Source organism: Microcebus murinus, chromosome 21 (assembly GCF_040939455.1).
Source record: "Microcebus murinus isolate Inina chromosome 21, M.murinus_Inina_mat1.0, whole genome shotgun sequence".
Taxonomy (NCBI): Eukaryota; Metazoa; Chordata; class Mammalia; order Primates; family Cheirogaleidae; genus Microcebus; species Microcebus murinus.
The window spans coordinates 15,896,130-15,915,324 of record NC_134124.1 but is presented as its reverse complement, the minus strand read 5'-3'; the positions used below and the strand labels follow the sequence as shown (position 1 = coordinate 15,915,324).

Genomic DNA, 19,195 nt, shown 5'->3' with positions numbered 1-19,195 from the left:
AAGCTTAAAAACCACCTCAAACAAAGAGCAAAGGTCAATACCCAACACCCGAGGAAGCCAGAGGCTTCCATCTGCCACGAAAAATGAAGGTGACTCCTGCCTAACGTGCTCTCGAGGCCCGGGGCCGCTCAGTCATTGGGAGACTGGGCAGGGCTGAGGTGAGTAAAGCGTGAGCAGAACCGTGGCCGACCGGAAGTGGGAGAGAGCCCGGGGCGGGGTGAGGACAGGCCAAGGCACGCCGGCGCACTCAGCAGGGGTTGCAACGCTCATGCGCAGCTGGGCGGTGACGAGGTGACGCTGGGCGCGTGGGCCGCCACTCTCACGGATCCGGTTCCGCCCTCCCTCTCGCTGCCGATTCTTCCCGGCTAGCGCTCGAGATCCCTTTCCCAGAGTGCTCTGCGCCGTGAAGAAGCGGCTCCCGGGGACTGGGGGCATTTTGTGTTGGCTGGAGCTGGAGTAACAAGATGGCGGCGTCAGCGGAGTGACAGGGGTCCCTCCGGGCCGGAGCCGGCGGCAGTGCTGGCAGTGGTATCGCCGCCCTAGCTCACCGCGCCCCTTTTCCAGCCGGCGACGTCGCCGCGAAGGCGAGGCAGCGGTGGCCGCCCAGGAGCAAGTGGCCCAGCCTGGCAACCGCGAGAACCCCTCACAAACTGCGGCCTGGCAAAAAGAAACCCGACTGAGCGGCTGTGATCAGTTTCCCCTGGACTGATCCTGGGCCCTGTAGCGCCGGGAGGGGCCTCCGTGTTCCGTTTCCTGCCGCCTCCTCCGCAGCCTTGCCCCGTGGACGAGCCCCAGAGGCCTCCATCCTCCCCTCAGAGGTGTCGGGGCTTGGCCCCAGCCTCCATCTTCGTCGCTCAGGATGGCGAGCAGCAGCGGCTCCAAGGCCGAATTCATTGTCGGAGGGAAATATAAACTGGTACGGAAGATCGGGTCTGGCTCCTTCGGGGACATTTATCTGGCGATCAACATCACCAACGGCGAGGTAATCACCGGGGTGGGGGGGTTCTCCATAACGTTGCGCCTATCCTGACTCCCCCAGCCCCCAAACCGCTCGGGCCTCTTCCCACCGCACGCACGCACTGGGGAGTCCGGAGAGCCCGTCTTCCTGGCTTGGGAACCTCCCCCGCTCTCTTGCCCTAAAAGGGAAAGAACTCAATGGAGAGGTTGGGTGTACTCGTTTCCCAGCTTGTTAAACATGTCCCGTAGATGTCCCTTAGTCGAACTTTTTTTTTTTTTTAACTGTCGTTTAAGGTGGAAACAGCAAAATCATATCGCTGTGATTTCCCATGTTTTTACTTTTTGAATATTTAATTCCACTGGGGTTCTTGTTCCAATTAGAGCAGTTTCTGATCACCTTGTTCCGTAAAACATCTCATTACGTTCAGAGGTGGTTTCTTTTCTTCGGATGAATAATTTTCCTGCACTTTAGAAGACGTGCCGATTTCGTCACTACCCCCTGAAGAGGCCTTTGAGGCTGCTTGCCTCGTTTTATAATTACAAAGAGAGCTTCCTCTTCCCAGCCTTTCTCTTCTTGCCGTGGCGACCTGGAGCTTTGTTAATACCGCCCTCCTTTCCCAAGTGACATTGAATCCTTAGGGATGTTGATGCCATCATCCCCTCTTTCCCCCTGCAGGAAGTGGCAGTGAAGCTAGAATCTCAGAAGGCCAGGCATCCCCAGTTGCTGTACGAGAGCAAACTCTATAAGATTCTTCAAGGTGGGGTTGGCATCCCCCACATACGGTAAGAACCCCTAAGCACATAGGCAATCCGCTGAGGGAAGAATGGAATGGGCAAATGGGTAGAGGCAGGTAATGGGACCTGCTGAATCCGGGTCTTGGTATTTGAGTTACCTGGGTTCCCTATAACTGGTGGTTTCCTGTGAACCCTAAGTTCCTGCGATCGCTGAGTACATTTTAGTTTGCCAACTTAGTTTACAATTTCAGTTTATTACACTCTGCTCCATTTAGCTTCCGTCATTCTTCCTCTTCCCGAGGCTTTCCTTTGCAGTAAAGTGTGCAGGTCATCTTTGGTCCCTACGCGGAAAGGTTGGCTGCTGTTTTCCTTACGGCGGCACCTCTGATGTTTTTAGGTTTGTCCAGTGAAGTGGGTTTAAAGGTGCCCAAGTGACCGGGCTCAGCTAGTTCAGGTTGCTATTGGAGCTGGCTTGGGAAATGGCTGCTCTTTTGTTGTGTTTTTGTTCCAACATGTCTTCCTCCTCCGCTTAGAAAATGGCGGAACGACGTGACTCAACCCCATATTTCTGCCCTTTTCTCAGGGTTCACAAATTATGCTTCCTTGATTCCTTCTTTAGTAACCCTGAATGGATTAAACCTTTGAAAACCCAAGAATAAAGCTGCAGGAGGCGGTGGGGTTCTAGGAAGGAGATGGCATAATGACAGTATGTTTGTGATCTCTGCAGCAGATGCGACACTAAATTGTTAAGTTATATGCTATGTAAAAACCTTCCTATTCCTCCTAAAGGTGTTAATTACTACAAGCTTTTATTATTTGTAATGTTTGGTACAGTGTAGTCTGTACTAAATTTTTATAGGTAATGACACAGGCAGTTTGAGTAGCACCAACTATGTTGAAATTTACTCCGTATCAGTTGTATTAAAAGAAAGCTTAATCACTTAACAACAGTTTCATAAGTAATTTTAACCTGTTGAGTTATTTTGTCAGTAAAACTTCATATCAGGGAAATTATAGTCTCTTTTGAAATGGGATATTGGTAAATGCAAGTAGTAATAGTAATCAGGATAAAAGATGACCAGATAAAGACATTATGTTCACTAAAATGGTTGACTTTTTTAATTTTTGATTTCTGAAATGAAAGAGCTTCTTAGAACAGAGAGACCAAAATATAGTTTAAAACCCAGCTATTTTCCAAAAATACTCAGAAATAACATTTGGAAAAAAGATTTAGAATAGTTAAGAATTGAATGGTATTTACTGTAGCTTCTTTTTCTACTACAGTTTGTAATTTTCAAATCTTGAATTAAGAACTGGATTGCGTACATTAGTTCTGATGTGGAAACAGCCAAAATAAAATTATCTTTTTTAAAAATTCCAATGTTGGTAGACATTTTAAATGGAGAAATAGAATGATAAAAATGTACTGTTGGTACTATTGATCATAAGTGATCAAGTACATGTTTTGGAAGAAAATTCCAAGTTTATGAAATAAAGATTAATGCGAAATCTGAGAAGATCCAGATTTGGGATTTTAAATGATTCCCATCCCTTTAAAAAACCCCTACTGTATGTAGATTTGATTTCCATTGCTATCGTTTTTCCTAGAATTTCATATAATGGGATCATACACTGTGAGGTCATTTGTGTCTGGCATCTTTCACTTAGCATAATGTTTTTGAGATTCATCCATGTTGGGAAATTTTATAGATTTCACGAATCAGGTTGAATTTAATGTATTTGGAATTATTTCCAAAAAGCATTAAGCATCTGCCATTTTCAGTGTTAAACCCGAGTTAAGTACATGCCCTTTTATCTGGTAGATTTTATTTAAGACCTGGTACACACCAATAAGGGCAATGAGTAATGTACTGAATAAGCACATGAATAAATGAAATTAACTTGGAGGTAGAATAATAGGTGCCTATTATAAGATAGTGAATGCAGAGAGAGTTATGGTAGTTATAAGCCGTCTGGGTGGGGCTAAAGAGATTAACCTGGCTTTCAAATTAAGGCTTCCTGGGAGAGGAGATGGGATTTCAGGATGTGGCTCTAAGGAAAAAACTTGGTGAACTGGTTAGGGAGGGCATCCAAGAATAGAGTGTGGCTTTGGGGAGTAGTCTCTAAGGCAGAATATAGTAATTGAATGAGGGTGGGGAAAGGGTAAATTTGTTTTAGGAGTGGTAGGGTCAGGTACATAGAAACAAAAGTGGTTTGTTGGTTTTTAGAATAAAGTGTGGGAAAAAAGATTTTTCCACTGAAGCTTAAAGGATAAGACAGATTAACACAAATGTTCTTTATTTGGGTGACATCTTCCCATCCTCTCAGTTCCCTACTGTTTCTATATTACTTATCCGTAGTATGTACTTAATATTTACTTGGTAAATATTGAATTAGGTTGGCTGTTTAGTTTTACCTAGATTAAATAATGCAGTCTATGTGTTATCTATCCATTGCTTTAGAAGTGTTGGCACTAATTTTAAAAATTTAGATTTTGCTGCATTTATCCTTCATAGACACATTTCTTCTCCGTCTCTTCAAATTTTCTATTAGGAAACTCTGTATAGAATTTGCTTTAAAATACTTCGGAGTATCCTAAAACAAGGGCTGAAAATTACCTGGCCTACATAGCCGACCTGCCTGATCAGCATAGCATCCAGTGTAAAAAGCAAGGATGGGAGAATGGCATCCAGTCTCTTGATATTTTAAGAAACTAAATCCTTGAACCTTGTGAATTGACATCTGGGAGCTCACTTAAAATTGTAATTGATGCTTAAACAATGAAGGATTGAGGCACCAACTGACATCCACCCAGTTGAAAATTCATGTATAACTTTTGGCTCCCCTAAAACTTAACTACTAATAGCTTACTATTGACCAGAAGCCTTACTGATAACATAAACAATAGGTTAACATATATTTTGTATACCGTAGGTATTATATATTATATTCTTATAAAAAAATAAGCTAGAGAAAAGAAAATGTTACTAAGAAAATGGTAAGGAAGAAAAAATATATTTAGTATTAATTAAGTGACAGTAGATCATCATAAAGGTCTTCATCCTCATCTTCTTCACATTGGATAGGCTGAGGAAGAGGAGGGGTTGTTCTTGCTGTTTGAGGGGTGGGAGAGGTAGAAGAAAATCCACATGTAAGTAGACCTGCACAGTTCAAACTTGTGTTGCTCAAGGGTCAACTGTACTATTTCCATTACAACCCTCCTTGTCTTTCTGCCACTCTGAATTGAATTAACGTGTTCTCTAAAGAAACAATTATGATATACTGAAAAGTTCTTAGTAAGATGTTGGAGGTTTGAACTCTAGATCTGCTATGTGATATTGACTGGGTGATGTAGAGTCACTCAGCCCTTTAACCTCTATGGATCTGTCAGTTTCCTCATCTATAAAATAAAAAGAGGATTTTACTAAGTTAATTTTCTAACTTGGTTGGGATAGGAAAGGAGAGTGCTTGCTGAACAGAAAGATTTAGGACTTCCTACCCTTCTTTTACCAGAAGAATATTCATTTCCATTTGCTTTTGCGTGCTGAGCATTTATTTGGGTAGGCTTTTGTTTGAACAAGGGTTTACTACTAAAGTCACTGAGGATAGTAGGTAGAAAGCATTTCATCATTTTGATGATATGGCTAGGTCTTGTCTTTGAATGTTATTTTAGTAATGAAGTACCACAGAAGACTTTTAAAAATGTTATCTCTTGACCGGGTGCGGTGGCTCACGCCTGTAATCCTAGCACTCTGGGAGGCTGAGGCGGGCAGATCACTGGAGGTCAGGAGTTCGAAACTAGCCTGAGCAAGAGCAAGACCCCGACCCCGTCTCTACTATAAATAGAAATTAATTGGCCAACTAAAAGTATATAGAAAAAATTAGCCAGGCATGGTGGTCCATGCCTGTAGTCCCAGCTACTCGGGAGGCTGAGGCAGAAGGATTGCTCAGCCCAGGAGTTTGAGGTTGCTGTGAGCTAGGCTGACGCTATGGCACTTACTCTAGCCTGGACAACAAAGCGAGACTCTGTCTCAAAAAAAAAAAAAAGAAAACACAAAAATGTTAATCTCTTTCAGATAAACTATAGAGTGACAAATCAGAAGAAAGTAAAATAAAGAAATATTTTTTTATAGGGAAATCATGTATAAGAAAGATGAGAAGAGGGCAAAGGAGATTTGAGGAGACCAGGTTACCCTCTGTTGCCCAGGCTGGAGTGAAGTGGCTATTCATGGTGTGATCATAGTGCACTGTAGCCTCAAACTCCTGGGCTCAAGCCATCCCCCTGCCTCAGCCTCCACACAGCTGGGAACACAGGCCCACCACACTTGGCTGTCTTAATTTTTTTAAGTATGTCTTAATTTTTTTAATCGCTTTTTTTTTGCTCTCTGAATGTCAATTCTAGAAAATATTTTTAAAGTACTAGTTAATTCTTACTCTTCACTGTGAAAAGCAGCTTAAATATTAATCTTTTTGGCACTGAGTGAATATCCTGTGAATAAGATTGTAGTGGCTATTGTCAGAGAACAAAGGTGATAACTGCACTAGGTATATTGTCATTAAGATAACTTCCAGATCACTACTAGAGAAATGTGATTTTTAACTCAAAGGGTAACTGACTCCATGGTATACTAGAGATGCTTTCTATTGGCTAATGGAATAATGTAACAATGCTAGTTAGCATGTTTGAGCTGGATGAAACCTAAGAGATGTATTCATACAAATTAGAATATTTGAATCTCAGGGGTTACTAGAGTCTCCTAACTCCCAGTCCTCCTGAGAGCCATTATCACCTTTATGTCAAGGTCAAATCATACCTTTCCATTTGATGCTGGAGAGCTATACTTTGCCCCCTCACTTGATGGCATTTGGCCTTAGAGAAGCTGAAAAGGTTTTTTATAAGTGTAAGTAATCTATTATTTGTGTGTTTAACTAAATGCTTATAATTCAGGTTGTTATTATTTTTGAATCCGTGGATTGCAAGATAAAAACTTTGTTGGAAATTATTAATTTGGAGTAAATAATTGTGAGTCCATGTAAAGTATATGGGTTTCACGTCTTTGGCTTTAGACAGTGTTGGAGCTAGATCATTTGGTTTCAAAGTATATTTAAGCTGTACCTAAATATCATTAAGTCTTGGTTTTCTCATGATCTGCTAATGTTTAGTAAAGAACTTTACCATCAAGAATTCTATAAGAAAATTGAGTATGGAGCAAATGTTGTAAAATTAGTTTAACAAGTTTTATGAGGTTATTTGAATACCTTTATAGCTTTCAGTGAATGAGAACCTTGTTAAAATGATGAGTTTTTTGGTTACTGTTTCTGTTTCTAATGCAATCTCAGATGGTTCTTAAATTTTGAATAACCAGTATTAACATAGCATGGCTTAACTAACGTATGTCTTAGTAGGATTTTTAAAACCTGAAGTGTAATTTTCATATAGTGAAATGGCACAGACCTTAATGTGTGTGGTTGGCTCAGTTTTGACAAATGCATACAAAGGTGTAACCCACACCGCATTGAGATACTTGATTTTTCTTTATATACACGCAGACACTGCTAATTCTTAGTAGGCTACATTCTGTGACTTTAGTTTTATTTAAAAAAAAAAATAAAAATAGTTTTATTAAAAAAATAAAATGAGTTTTATTTTTTAAAAAGTTAGTCTTTTGGATCATAGTTACACATTTCTTCGGAACCTGATGTTGATTTACTCATAAGCAAGACTACAAGTTAATACTCTGTTTATAACCATGAAATACACTATGGGAATATACCTGACAAAATAATCAGGTGGTGGTGATATCTTTACCTTATTCTCCTTCAAAGAACTAAGGTACTGCCTTTTCCTGTCTGTGAGAGGTAGTGGGGTATGTTGTGGCTGTTTTAATGGGGACTTTGGAAGTGCTGTATAGAAAAGGTTTAACGGGCCGGGCGCAGTGGCTCACGCCTGTAATCCTAGCTCTCTGGAAGGCCGAGGCGGGCGGATTGCTCGAGTTCAGGAGTTCGAAACCAGCCTGAGCAAGAGCGAGACCCCGTCTCTACTATAAATGGAAAGAAATTAATTGGCCAACTAAAAATATATACAAAAAATTACCTGGGCATGGTGGCGCATGCCTGTAGTCCCAGCTACTTGGGAGGCTGAGGCAGGAGGATCACTTGAGCCCAGGAGTTTGAGGTTGCTGTGAGCTAGGCTGACGCCATGGCACTCACTCTAGCCTGGACAACAAAGTGAGACTCTTGTCTCAAAAAAAAAAAAAAGAAAGAAAAGGTTTAACGGACAAGAGGTCATTCTGATCCTCCAATATAAAGGGAAATGAAAAGGCATTGTATTGACAGAGTTAGGGTTCTGCCTGTAATGCCATCTAGATTTGAACCTAGAATGAATTCTGCAATTTGTAGCATCAATTTTCATTTATAAAAGGCTTTTTGTAAGATCAACTAGGTTTTAAGAGTTTTTTCATGCATTGCATAAATTGATAGAATAAATAGGATAACAGATGCCTCTTCTGTGATGCAGTAATTTGTTCTAACTTTAAGGTATAATTGCCTTTTATTTATTCATAACATTGGCAACTACTATTTGAAACAAGGGAACAATTGGCTAAACAGTTTCCCCCTCTGCATGCAAGAAAAAGAGTCCAGCATTATCCAGGCATTGTACTTGGTTTCAGTTACGACAATCCTATATGGTGGAGTTTCATGTAAAATGTGTGAGTTGAAATGGTTAATTTGCCTGATGTCACACCGCTGATATATAATTTTAACAAATCTTACTACGTCTTTCAACTATACTAATAGTTCCCAACTTTAGTTGCACAGTGGAATCAATCACATGGGGGTGTTTTGTCGCCCAGACTGGAGTGCAGTGGTATAATCACAACTCACTACAACCTCCAATTCCCAGGTTCAAGAGATCCTCCTGGCTCAGCCTTGCAAGTAGCAAGCAATACAGGTGCATGCCACCATGCCTGGCTAATTTTTTAAAATTATTTTTTGTAGAGGTGAGTGGGGTCTTGTGTTGACCAGGCTGGTATGGAACTCCTGGCTTCAAGCAATCCTCCCAATGTACTGGGATTATAAGCAGGATTCACCATGCCCAGCCTACATGGGGATCTTTAGAACAATATGACACCTAACTCCTTAACCTCATATATTTTGACTTAACTAGTTTGGGGTACAACCTAGGTATCATGATTTTTTAAAGCTTCCCAGATGATTCTGATGTGCAGCAAAATTCAGGAACTATTGTACTATACCATATTTTGGGGATTAATAATTGTTGCCTCCCTGCCCACCCCCATCAACCTCCATCTTTTCCTAGAACTACAACTGTGATGAAGCTGTTTTCTTAATTTATACGCTTCCTCCTATGAATTGGGACAGGCGTCCTCAAACTACGGCCCGCGGACCACATGCAGGAGTTTTTGCCCGTTTGTTTTTTTACTTCAAAATAAGATTTGTGCAGTGTGCGTAGGAATTTGTTCATAGTTTTTTTTCAACTATAGTCCAGCCCTCCAACTGTCTGAGGGACAGTGAACTGGCCCCCTGGTTAAAAAGTTTGAGGACCCCTGAATTAGGAGGTTAATTTAAGAAATCCTGTATTAGGTAGCATGGTACTGGAAAGTGCACTATAATCCTGTACAATCATTCTTTGATTTCTGAAAAGTATCTAAAACTTATCGGTGAAACAATTTACCTCTTCACATGTTCAAGGTACATACCTACAAGAATGCTTTCTGGAAAGTCCTTGAGGGAAAGAATTATGTCGTGCTGATAGTGGTGGCTTTGTGTTCCTTAGTATGGTACTATGTATAAAGAAGGCACTGAATAACGAAATTCTGCTTTTGTTGTATCTATATACATTTACTTTTTTAAATGGAATCCTGCAGAAGGTTATGGCTGTTATACATTTTTATTGAATTTTAAGTACCTGAGCATTTCAGTTCCTCAGTTCATAGTGGGAATATTCACCATCTCTGTGGTACTTACTGTTTAAGTATCATTGAACCCACTAGCTGGCCACCGATTTACAAATGGAAACCTGGCTGTACTAGTTTATTTAGCTTTTTTTTTTTTTTTTTTTTTTTTTGAGACAGAGTCTCGCTTTGTTGCCCAGGCTAGAGTGAGTGCCGTGGCGTCAGCCTAGCTCACAGCAACCTCAAACTCCTGGCTCAAGCAATCCTCCTGCCTCAGCCTCCCGAGTAGCTGGGACTACAGGCATGCGCCACCATGCCCGGCTAATTTTTTTTATATATATATATCAGTTGGCCAATTAATTTCTTTCTATTTATAGTAGAGACGGGGTCTCGCTCTTGCTCAGGCTGGTTTTGAACTCCTGACCTTGAGCAATCCGCCCGCCTCGGCCTCCCAAGAGCTAGGATTACAGGCGTGAGCCACAGCGCCCGGCCTATTTAGCTTTGAATGCTGGTGTAAAGATAATACTATATCATTAAAAACTAATGTCCATTAACTTCATAGTAAAGGCTTACTATTGTGGATGTTCATCAGCTTAAGTATCTATTAGCATCCATTAGTGGTGTCGGCCATTTGGAATTTCTTTTGGTTCTATTTCAAGAGAGAAGATGGTGAGAGTGACAATGGCTGATGTATACATAGTATAAATCATCAATGTTTCATTTGTGCCATCATTTAATGTACAGTGGAGAGTTTTGTGTATAAACCTTCTGAAATTGAAGTTGTCCTGTATTTCATCTCATCTGAAACCTGCTCTAAGTACTGTACTTACCTATTACGTTTCCCTATACCGTCAAAGCATTCTGCCCTTTTGGTGGCTTTTATGAAGAGGGGAGTGTAAGATCTGATTTAAAGCTACTTTGTTGGAAAGTAATAGCATGAAATGTTTGTAGATTTTAAGTTACAATTTTCTAAGTCTTAGTTGTGTTAGTGATGTCTAATACATTGTCCTTAGTAACAACTGAAATAATGAAATTCTTCTAATTAAAGTTCATACTTTTAGGGCAATATCATTTTTTCCCTATTTCGTTTTTTCACAGTGATCTTTACTATTCAGATTGGGGGTTATTTTGTGTTTGGCTGTTCTCCCTTCATTGAAATTATGACCAAACTCCACTTACTGAAATCTTAGTGTTCTACTTGTGAACCTTCGTAATATCAATACTTTGTATCTCTCTTGTAGAAGTGGATGTTGTTAGTTTCTATTCTTCCAGTGAAAACTCTGATGGTTTGAGACTTGTCTTAACATACTAAATAACACTTTGTACAGTACCTTGTAGAGGATAACAAGCATTTCTTTATACCTACTACATGCCAGGCGAAGTTTAAGATACTGGTACATTTTAGTGAACAGACAAAAATTTTGTGAGGTTTAAATTCTTTTTGAGCATCTGTCATGAGCATGGCATATAGTTGTAAATTGTCTCACTGAAAATTCGGAGGAAAGATGTGTAAGTCTCATTGTATGAGGGCATGAATGTTTCCTTTAACATCAAGGGGATAGTATACCGAGTATGAACCTCAAACATACCTCAAAGCATTTAGAGATTGCCTTGATTTGTCAAGTCACTTGTACCCCATTAAGGCCCTATTCATGTGAACCCTGCTAAGTCAGCATTTTTGAAACTTTGACCATGTATAATAATTGCCTACAGAGCTTGTTAAAAATTCAGGTTGCACCACCTTACCCCTGGATTTCTGTTTGACCAGTTCTGGAGTGGGGCCCAAGAGCTCTATTCCAGCTATAATATAACACTAATTGGTCCCCATGTCATTGTTCCCCTAGTCTTCTATTTCTATATTGTATACTAATGCCAAGACTTGATGCTAAAATACTGATTTTAATTGTATCTTGGCCACAAACCCTACTGATAATTCCTCCAGTTATTTATAGAATATAAAGTTCTTTAGCTTTGCATTCGAGAATCCATAATACAGCCTCAAACTATCTGCCACTTTGACTCTTCCTTCTGTGGGAGCCCATGGTCCAAAATGGTTTATTCTTTTTTTTTTTTTTTTAATTGAGACAGAGTCTTGCTCTGTTGCCCAGGCTAGAGTGAGTGCCGTGGCTTCAGCCTAGCTCACAGCAACCTCAAACTTCTGAGCTCAAACAATCCTCTTGCCTCAGCCTCCCAAGTAGCTGGGACTACAGGCATGCGCTACCATGCCCTGCTAATTTTTTCTCTATATATTAGTTGGCCAATTAATTTCTTTCTATTTATAGTAGAGACGTGGTCTCGCTCTTGCTCAGGCTGGTTTCGAACTCCTGATCTCGAGCAATCTGCCCGGCTTGGCCTCCCAGAGTGTTAGGATTATAGGTGTGAGCCACCGCACCTGGCCTCAAAATGGTTAATTCTTATGCCTACCTGGCATGCCATTTTCTGTCTTCCCTATCAAAATATCCATCCTTCAGGACCTAATGGGCAGCAGACCATTTTCACAATATCTCTTTAGATAGATATAGTTCCATTTGATCTTTTTGTCTGAATTCTGTTAGCATTTTTTGTCAGCTTTATTGACATGTATTATTTGTGCATGTATCATTTTCCATTTGTGCTTTTTGTGTATGTCTTAATTTCCAGACTAGATTTAGCTTGGATGTGTGTTTAGAGAAAAGGAGATAAGAACAGAAAGATGGACTTAGCCTTCTCTTGGCATCTTCTTCAGGTACCTTTTTTATGCTCTAAGTAAGTAATGATGGTTATATAAATTGTGAACTCATCCTTAGTCTAAAGATATTGATTTGAACCAAACAAATGGAAAATGAGACCCCTAAACATTTTATTTATTTATTTTTACTTTCATCCATTAAATTACTTCATTCTTTTGGATATTTTGAAACTATTAGGAAGGATAAGGTCCAAATCAAATTGGAGTTCTTTTTTTAGTCTCATAGATAATCTGAGTACCTACAACATTCACATCACTTTACCACAAGTGTCCTTAGTAGCAATATATCTTCTACTTAATATTAAAAAACTGTCTAAAGATAAGGCCTGAGTTTCTAGCTTGAAGGCACCTAGAAAGTGGAGAATAAGAGTGAGATTTTTATGGTGGTGTGTTTCAGATTGTCTACAAAGTTAAATGATGGCAGAGAATCAGGTTAGTCCTCGTTCATTTTTTCAGGTTCTGTAAAGACTGTTCAAATCAAAATAAAACTGTAAGCTCTGTCTTACCAGGTGTAGAGTCAGAAATGCCAAAGTGATAATATGTGAATATTTGTTGTTAAGGGGTAGATTGTGGATACAAACAATAATAGTCAATGACTTTGGGAATTCTGGGAAATAGGAGATCAGTGTGGGATACATGACATAAGACAGATTTCTTTGGCATCTGGGTTTTAAGAGGTTGGGATTGAAAGTAGAGAGAAGCTCAGAATAGAATTGGAAACGTAGAGTGAAGGTAGAAACTAAGAATAGGTAGGATTTTAATAAGCAGAAGACCATTCCTAGTTTCTAATCTGTGTGTAATGTCTGAATGACTTAGTCCAGATGGAAAGCACAGATGGAGGGTGTGAGGTGTTAGCTTTGGAGAATTAAGCTATATATTCCTTGAAACCAAGGGAAGTATGAAAAAAACACCTGTCTCTTAGGTTTGGAGTTATAGTGCCAGTCTCTGTAGAGCAGAGAGACCTAGTTGTTTTAGAGCTGCATGTTTGCTCACAGAGAAAAATACCTTTGAAATGTAAATATTTGAGCTATTTTTTATGGAATATTCATTCGCTTGACACTGAAAACAAAAACCAGTCTTATGTTCATACACTTAAGGAGAATGTCCAATACTTGTTTATTTCTGAATTCATGTAGTTTTTCCCAGTTTCTAATTATTGAGGGAGCTAGAGACTTGGTGGCAGATCGTTTAAGAAGTGCTTTATGAAATGGTGTTAATTTCGCGAAGATATGAGGTATTAATTAGTGCCTTTCACACCCCAGGTTTGTATTTGGGCTTGGATGGTTGTAACAATAAGTAGTTTTAAGTAGTTTTATGTCTCTTAGTCATAGTGGAAATCTGTTTATGTAGAGCTGAGACATAGTCTTGTGAGAGTTCGTTTATGCTTTCCCTTTTGCCTGTTTGACTTTTTGTGCCTTCCCCATACTTCCTTAGCTCTTTCTGGATTTGGCAGTATTTTCTTAAAAACTTAAGTAAATTAGATTTATATTAAAAATCTGCTATAATTCTTAGTATGTCGACCATTTATAATGGCAGATTTCTGACAGCTTTCTAGCACAGATTTGCCTCTGCACTTACGTGTTATAAAATGGAGGGGAAAAAGGAAAGGGCAAAATAAAATAGGAAAAGGGAAAGGAGAAGATAACTTATTTGTTTTACCATTTACCTTTTAATACCGTTATTTGTTATGTGTTAACCAAAACATCACTGTGAACTTTTTTCAAGTAAATGTTTGAATGAATGTGTAGGGTGCTGAATTCCCATATGGAATAAAAAATAACAGCAGCTTTGGTGCACAGTTTTAGGTGCAATAAGGACAGACCGACTCTACCACTGTTAGGTTGGCACATCTGTTTCTTTTTTAGGCTAGTGGGCAGGACCTCTAGAGAGTTAAGCAAACACCCTTTCCTTATTCAGTTACTACTTTCTGCAAAGAAGATGTCAAAATGGATTCTATTTTCTGTATTTAATGGCAGTTATACATGTCTCATGTTTGGAAAGTAGTTCTCAAGAACAGGTGAACATAGGAAAGAACTTGAACTTTTTGGACTTACTATATCTTTTACTCTCAGGATAACATTCTAGGGAACGTACTCATTGTGTCTGAATAGGTCTGAAATTTAACTGATTTGAGGCTTATTTATTTTGTTTCCTTTCTTGGGTACCGACTGAAATTCCTGAAGTTTTGGTAGATGTCATCAGGAGATAATGTTAGTGGGTATTTGGGGCACTAGTTAGAAGAAAGTATACTCTGGTGCAAAGTAGTTAATTTTGCATTTTCTGGAAAAATATCATTGCTCAAATATTAATCCTCATATTCTAGTTTTAATCTTGGTTTTCTTTGAATCATTGGCATGTATTAGCAAAACAGCAAGAAGTAGCATTAAAAGCACTAGACTGGTTTATTTGGTATAATTTTGACACAGATTTTGGTTTTTTAAGAAAAAACTTTTCTCCTTTTTTTGAATATTTTTAAAACATAAACTTTCTGAATATAGTTGGTATTGCTTTTTAACTGGAGTTAACAAAGAAATGGCTTCATTTTTAGCTTTAATTACTTGTATTTTTTTGTTTTCTTTACAGAGTTTTAAATATTGGCCAGTTTTCTTTCCAAGCAGAATTTGTAATTTAGAAAAGTTTGAAATAAAAATGGTAGTGCTAATTTTTAAGAAAGTACCCTTTACCGGAATCATAAGACATTGAAATTTGAAATCATTTATTGCAATGATTCTCATTCCTTGGGATAAATGAAATTAGCAGTTGGTATTTCTTGTGTTATTGGGGACACGTTATATATGTATCCACAGTAATACAGCATGAGATATGATTCTCATATCTAAAACATCATGACTAAAACATGATTCTAGTCAAAAGCAAATAAATGTTATTACACCTTGTGTTAACACTGGTGATTCTCTGTAATCTGAAACTAAGAAAAAATGCGGCTCCTTTTTGAAAAAGGGCAGATAATTGGTAAATGCAGTTAGGTGGGAATTGGGCCAGGAGTTATGATAAAAGGGGTCTTTGCTTTTTGCAGTGTTTGGAATGACTAATAATAGTCTTCATTTGTTCAGTTAGGAAGTAAATCCAGGCGAGGTTAAGGAATTTGCTGAAGATACAGGAATCAATGGCAGATTCTAGCAATAGCTAGAATTTAGCTGCCCTGATAAGAGGAATATTAAGGCTGCCATACATGTCCTGTCTTTATAGGAAAATGGGGTCACTTGATGGGGGAGGGGGAAGTATCATTACCCTTGTTTTGTATTGGGCAATCTAGTTGGCCAGTGGGTTTGTCTTCTGAATAGAGGAAAACTTTGCTTAAATAAAACATAACCAAGGCCGGGCGCGGTGGCTCACGCCTGTAATCCTAGCTCTCTGGGAGGCCGAGGCGGGCGGATTGCTCGAGGTCAGGAGTTCGAAACCAGCCTGAGCAAGAGCGAGACCCCGTCTCTACTATAAAATAGAAAGAAATTAATTGGCCAACTAATATATATACAAAAAATTAGCCGGGCATGGTGGCGAATGCCTGTAGTCCCAGCTACTCGGGAGGCTGAGGCAGGAGGATTGCTTGAGCCAGGAGTTTGAGGTTGCTATGAGCTAGGCTGACGCCATGGCACTCACTCTAGCCTGGGCAACAAAGCGAGACTCTGTCTCAAAAAAAAAAAAAAAAAAAAAAAAAAACATAACCAGAGAGGGAAACTATTTTCTTAGAGTTTACAAATTTTAAAAATTCGGTGATGCTGGCTGGGTGCAGTGGCTCTTGCCTGTAATCCTAGCACTTTGGGAGGTCAAGGCATAGAGGATTGCTTGAGGTCAGGAGTTCAAGACCAGCCTGAGCAAGAGTGAGACTCCTATCTCTACAAAAAATAGAAAAATTAGCCAGGTGTGGTGGCACACACCTGTAGTCCCAGTTACCCTGGGAGGCTGAGGCAGGAGGATTGCTTGAACCTAGGAGTTTGAGGTTGCAGAGAGCTGTGATTACAACACTGCATTGTAGCCCACCTGACAGAGTGAGACCCTGTCTCCTAAAATTAATTAATTTGGTGGTTGTGATAGCCTTTCATAATGCCTTCCCTATCCTTTTGTTTTGTTAGGTGGTATGGTCAGGAAAAAGACTACAATGTACTAGTCATGGATCTTCTGGGACCCAGCCTCGAAGACCTCTTCAATTTCTGTTCAAGAAGGTTCACAATGAAAACTGTACTTATGTTAGCTGACCAGGTATGTGACATTTTGATGAGAATAAAAACTAAGAATACTACTGTTGACTGTATTTCAGTGTTCCTAAACCAGAATATTACAATCTTATCATCACTGTTTAACCTTAGGATAAGCAAAAAATGATTTAATAATATGACTTGTAGATGTTTTCCTATGGGTATAAGATCAAAACTGGAATTATTACTTATTTATAAACTAGTAGTTTTCAGGCTGCTCCTTCAGATAGAGTTTTAGTGTTAAATATAGCAGATCTTGTTTGAAGGAAGAGTTCTAAGTGTATGTATGTGTTAGATAAATAATATATATTGACATTTTGGATAAATTAAACAAATTGAATATTGTGTGTTATGTGTGGGACTCTTATGAAAGCTGTGTTTTTTGAAGAAAATAAGATACTGAAATAATTCAAGGAAGAATTTTTGACCAGTAATATGCTTTGAAGTAATGGATTCTTAGCCACTGGTATTATTTAAGCAAGACCTGGGAAATTTTGGAGATGTCATGAACTTGATGCATTGGCTATAGGTTAGATTAAATGGCTCTTCAGCAAAGTTTAGATATTTTGATCTTAGGAAAATGAGAAAGAATTAGTTTAAAACATTTTTAAGGTGGGGGGAGGAATAGGGTTAGGAACAAACCTTGAGGGGAAAGATAATATATTAAAACAATAGATAAATATCAAGGAATTTATGATTTTTAACTTTGGTCAAGATTTGTTACCCTTAAGCATGGGAAAATGTTGGAAATGCTTCAAGTTAAACTCAGTGTGCTTATAAAAATGCTGTGAAAGAGTGACATTTTTAAAAATAAAGATTGGATGTCATAAAGGAAAATGAGATGATAAAACTGGCAGTTGACACAGAATTTTAGAAAGTATAAATTTAGGAGGAGTGAAGAGAAGTTGATTAGTTGGTACAAAGATACATTTAGATAGAAGGAATGAGTTATAGTATTTGCAAGGACAGTAGGGAGATTATAGTTAACAGTACTTTATTATATATTTCATAATAGCTAGAAGAGAAGAAATGCGCATGTTTAATGTGGTGGATATCTCGGTTATCCTGATTTAATCATTACACATTGTGTGCATGTATCAAAATATATGTACCTCACAATATATACAACTATTAAAGATCGATTTTTTAAAAATATCTTTAAAGTCTATAAATTTGGGGATTAGAAAATAGGGCACATTTTCTGTAATCAGCACCTGATAATCCCCAGACTTCTTAACCTAAAATCTACTGTGGGGCAGAAACAAATATTAGCAAATTATAATGTTCAATTTGTGGTACATTATAAATTCAAGTGTTAAAGGGATAAAAGCTTTTAATATATCTTAACTAACATATGTCAGTGAATCCTAATAAGAGTTATAGCTTATATTTTGTAGGCTTGGTAACACATAAGCATTCGTACATTGAGCATATATTGAGGGCCTACCTTTGTACTTACCACTTGGGAAATGCAAAGAAGAGTAAGAACTAGTCCCTTCACTCTAGGAGCTTACAGGCTAGTAGGGAAAAATGAGATGTTCAAGGTTCTGTGTGTGATAGAAGTCTCTGTTGGGTACAATGGTCACATGAGAAAGAATGTAATTGTGAGGGAGGGAGTTACAAGAACATTTTCATTTAAGGTGTTTAACACTTGTGTCTTGCTCTGTAGGTGATATAGGCAATAATATTTGAAATAGCCTGCAGTAGATGCCATTAATTATCCTTTACTCAACTTTTCTGCAGTGATTTAATAGGCACAGTTTAATGATGGGTATTATTTAGCTAGGTCAAGTATGTCACCTAAATCTTTTGCTTTACTTTATAAGTTGCTTCTGCACATAAAGTGGTATTTATACATTGTACACACTTACTACTTTGAAGGTTTAAGTAGTTTAAGCCAGAGATTACTGGTTTGGCTTCAGAAGATATTTGCCAAGGTAGAAGAGCACAATTTAGAATCTCTATATTCGTGGTAATAGAAGCTCTGGAAAATGGGGACAAATAAAAATTAGAATTCTGACACATACTACTGAGAAGAACAAGAACATATGGGTAGATAATGATGGCAGTCTTTGGATATGGAACAAATTTTAAAATACAACTTCTGAGGCCGGGCGCTGTGGCTCACGCCTGTAATCCTAGCTCTTGGGAGGCCGAGGCGGGCGGATTGCTCAAGGTCAGGAGTTCAAAACCAGCCTGAGCAAGAGCGAGACCCCGTCTCTACTATAAATAGAAAGAAATTAATTGGCCAACTGATATATATATAAAAAATTAGCCGGGCATGGTGGCGCATGCCTGTAGTCCCAGCTACCTGGGAGGCTGAGGCAGAAGGATCACTCGAGCCCAGGAGTTTGAGGTTGCTGTGAGCTAGGCTGACGTCACGGCACTCACTCTAGCCTGGGCAACAAAGCGAGACTCTGTCTCAAAAAAAAAATAAAAATAAAAAAATAAAATACAACTTCTGGGTATCTATGGGAAAGCTAGACATATTTGATAATTTGAAATTGTAAAACTTATCTTGTATACAATAAGTGCCATGAAAAAAGACATTTAAAAATTGCAAGTCTATTTACATAACAAATGAAACGTCTCTTGTATACAGAGAACTCCTAAAAATTGACAAGAAAAGGACAAGCCAAAAG

General features: G+C 38.8%; 1 protein-coding gene across 8 annotated transcripts in view; it reads left to right on the top strand.

Annotated features, from left to right (window-relative positions):
- Positions 1-341: 341 nt before the first annotated feature.
- CSNK1A1 (casein kinase 1 alpha 1) overlaps positions 342-19,195 on the top strand; it is a 46,285-nt gene continuing 27,431 nt past the window's right edge. For 2 of the 8 annotated variants that reach the window (XM_075996208.1, XM_075996207.1), the window contains exons 1-3: positions 343-982; positions 1,634-1,740; positions 16,431-16,557. In XM_075996208.1, coding sequence (XP_075852323.1) covers positions 860-982; positions 1,634-1,740; positions 16,431-16,557 — 357 coding nt within the window. In that variant the 5' untranslated portion in view covers positions 343-859. Of the gene's footprint in view, positions 983-1,633; positions 1,741-16,430; positions 16,558-19,195 lie in introns of all 8 variants that reach the window. The other 6 variants (XM_012741572.2, XM_012741569.2, XM_075996206.1 and 3 more) reach the window with 5 other exon arrangements.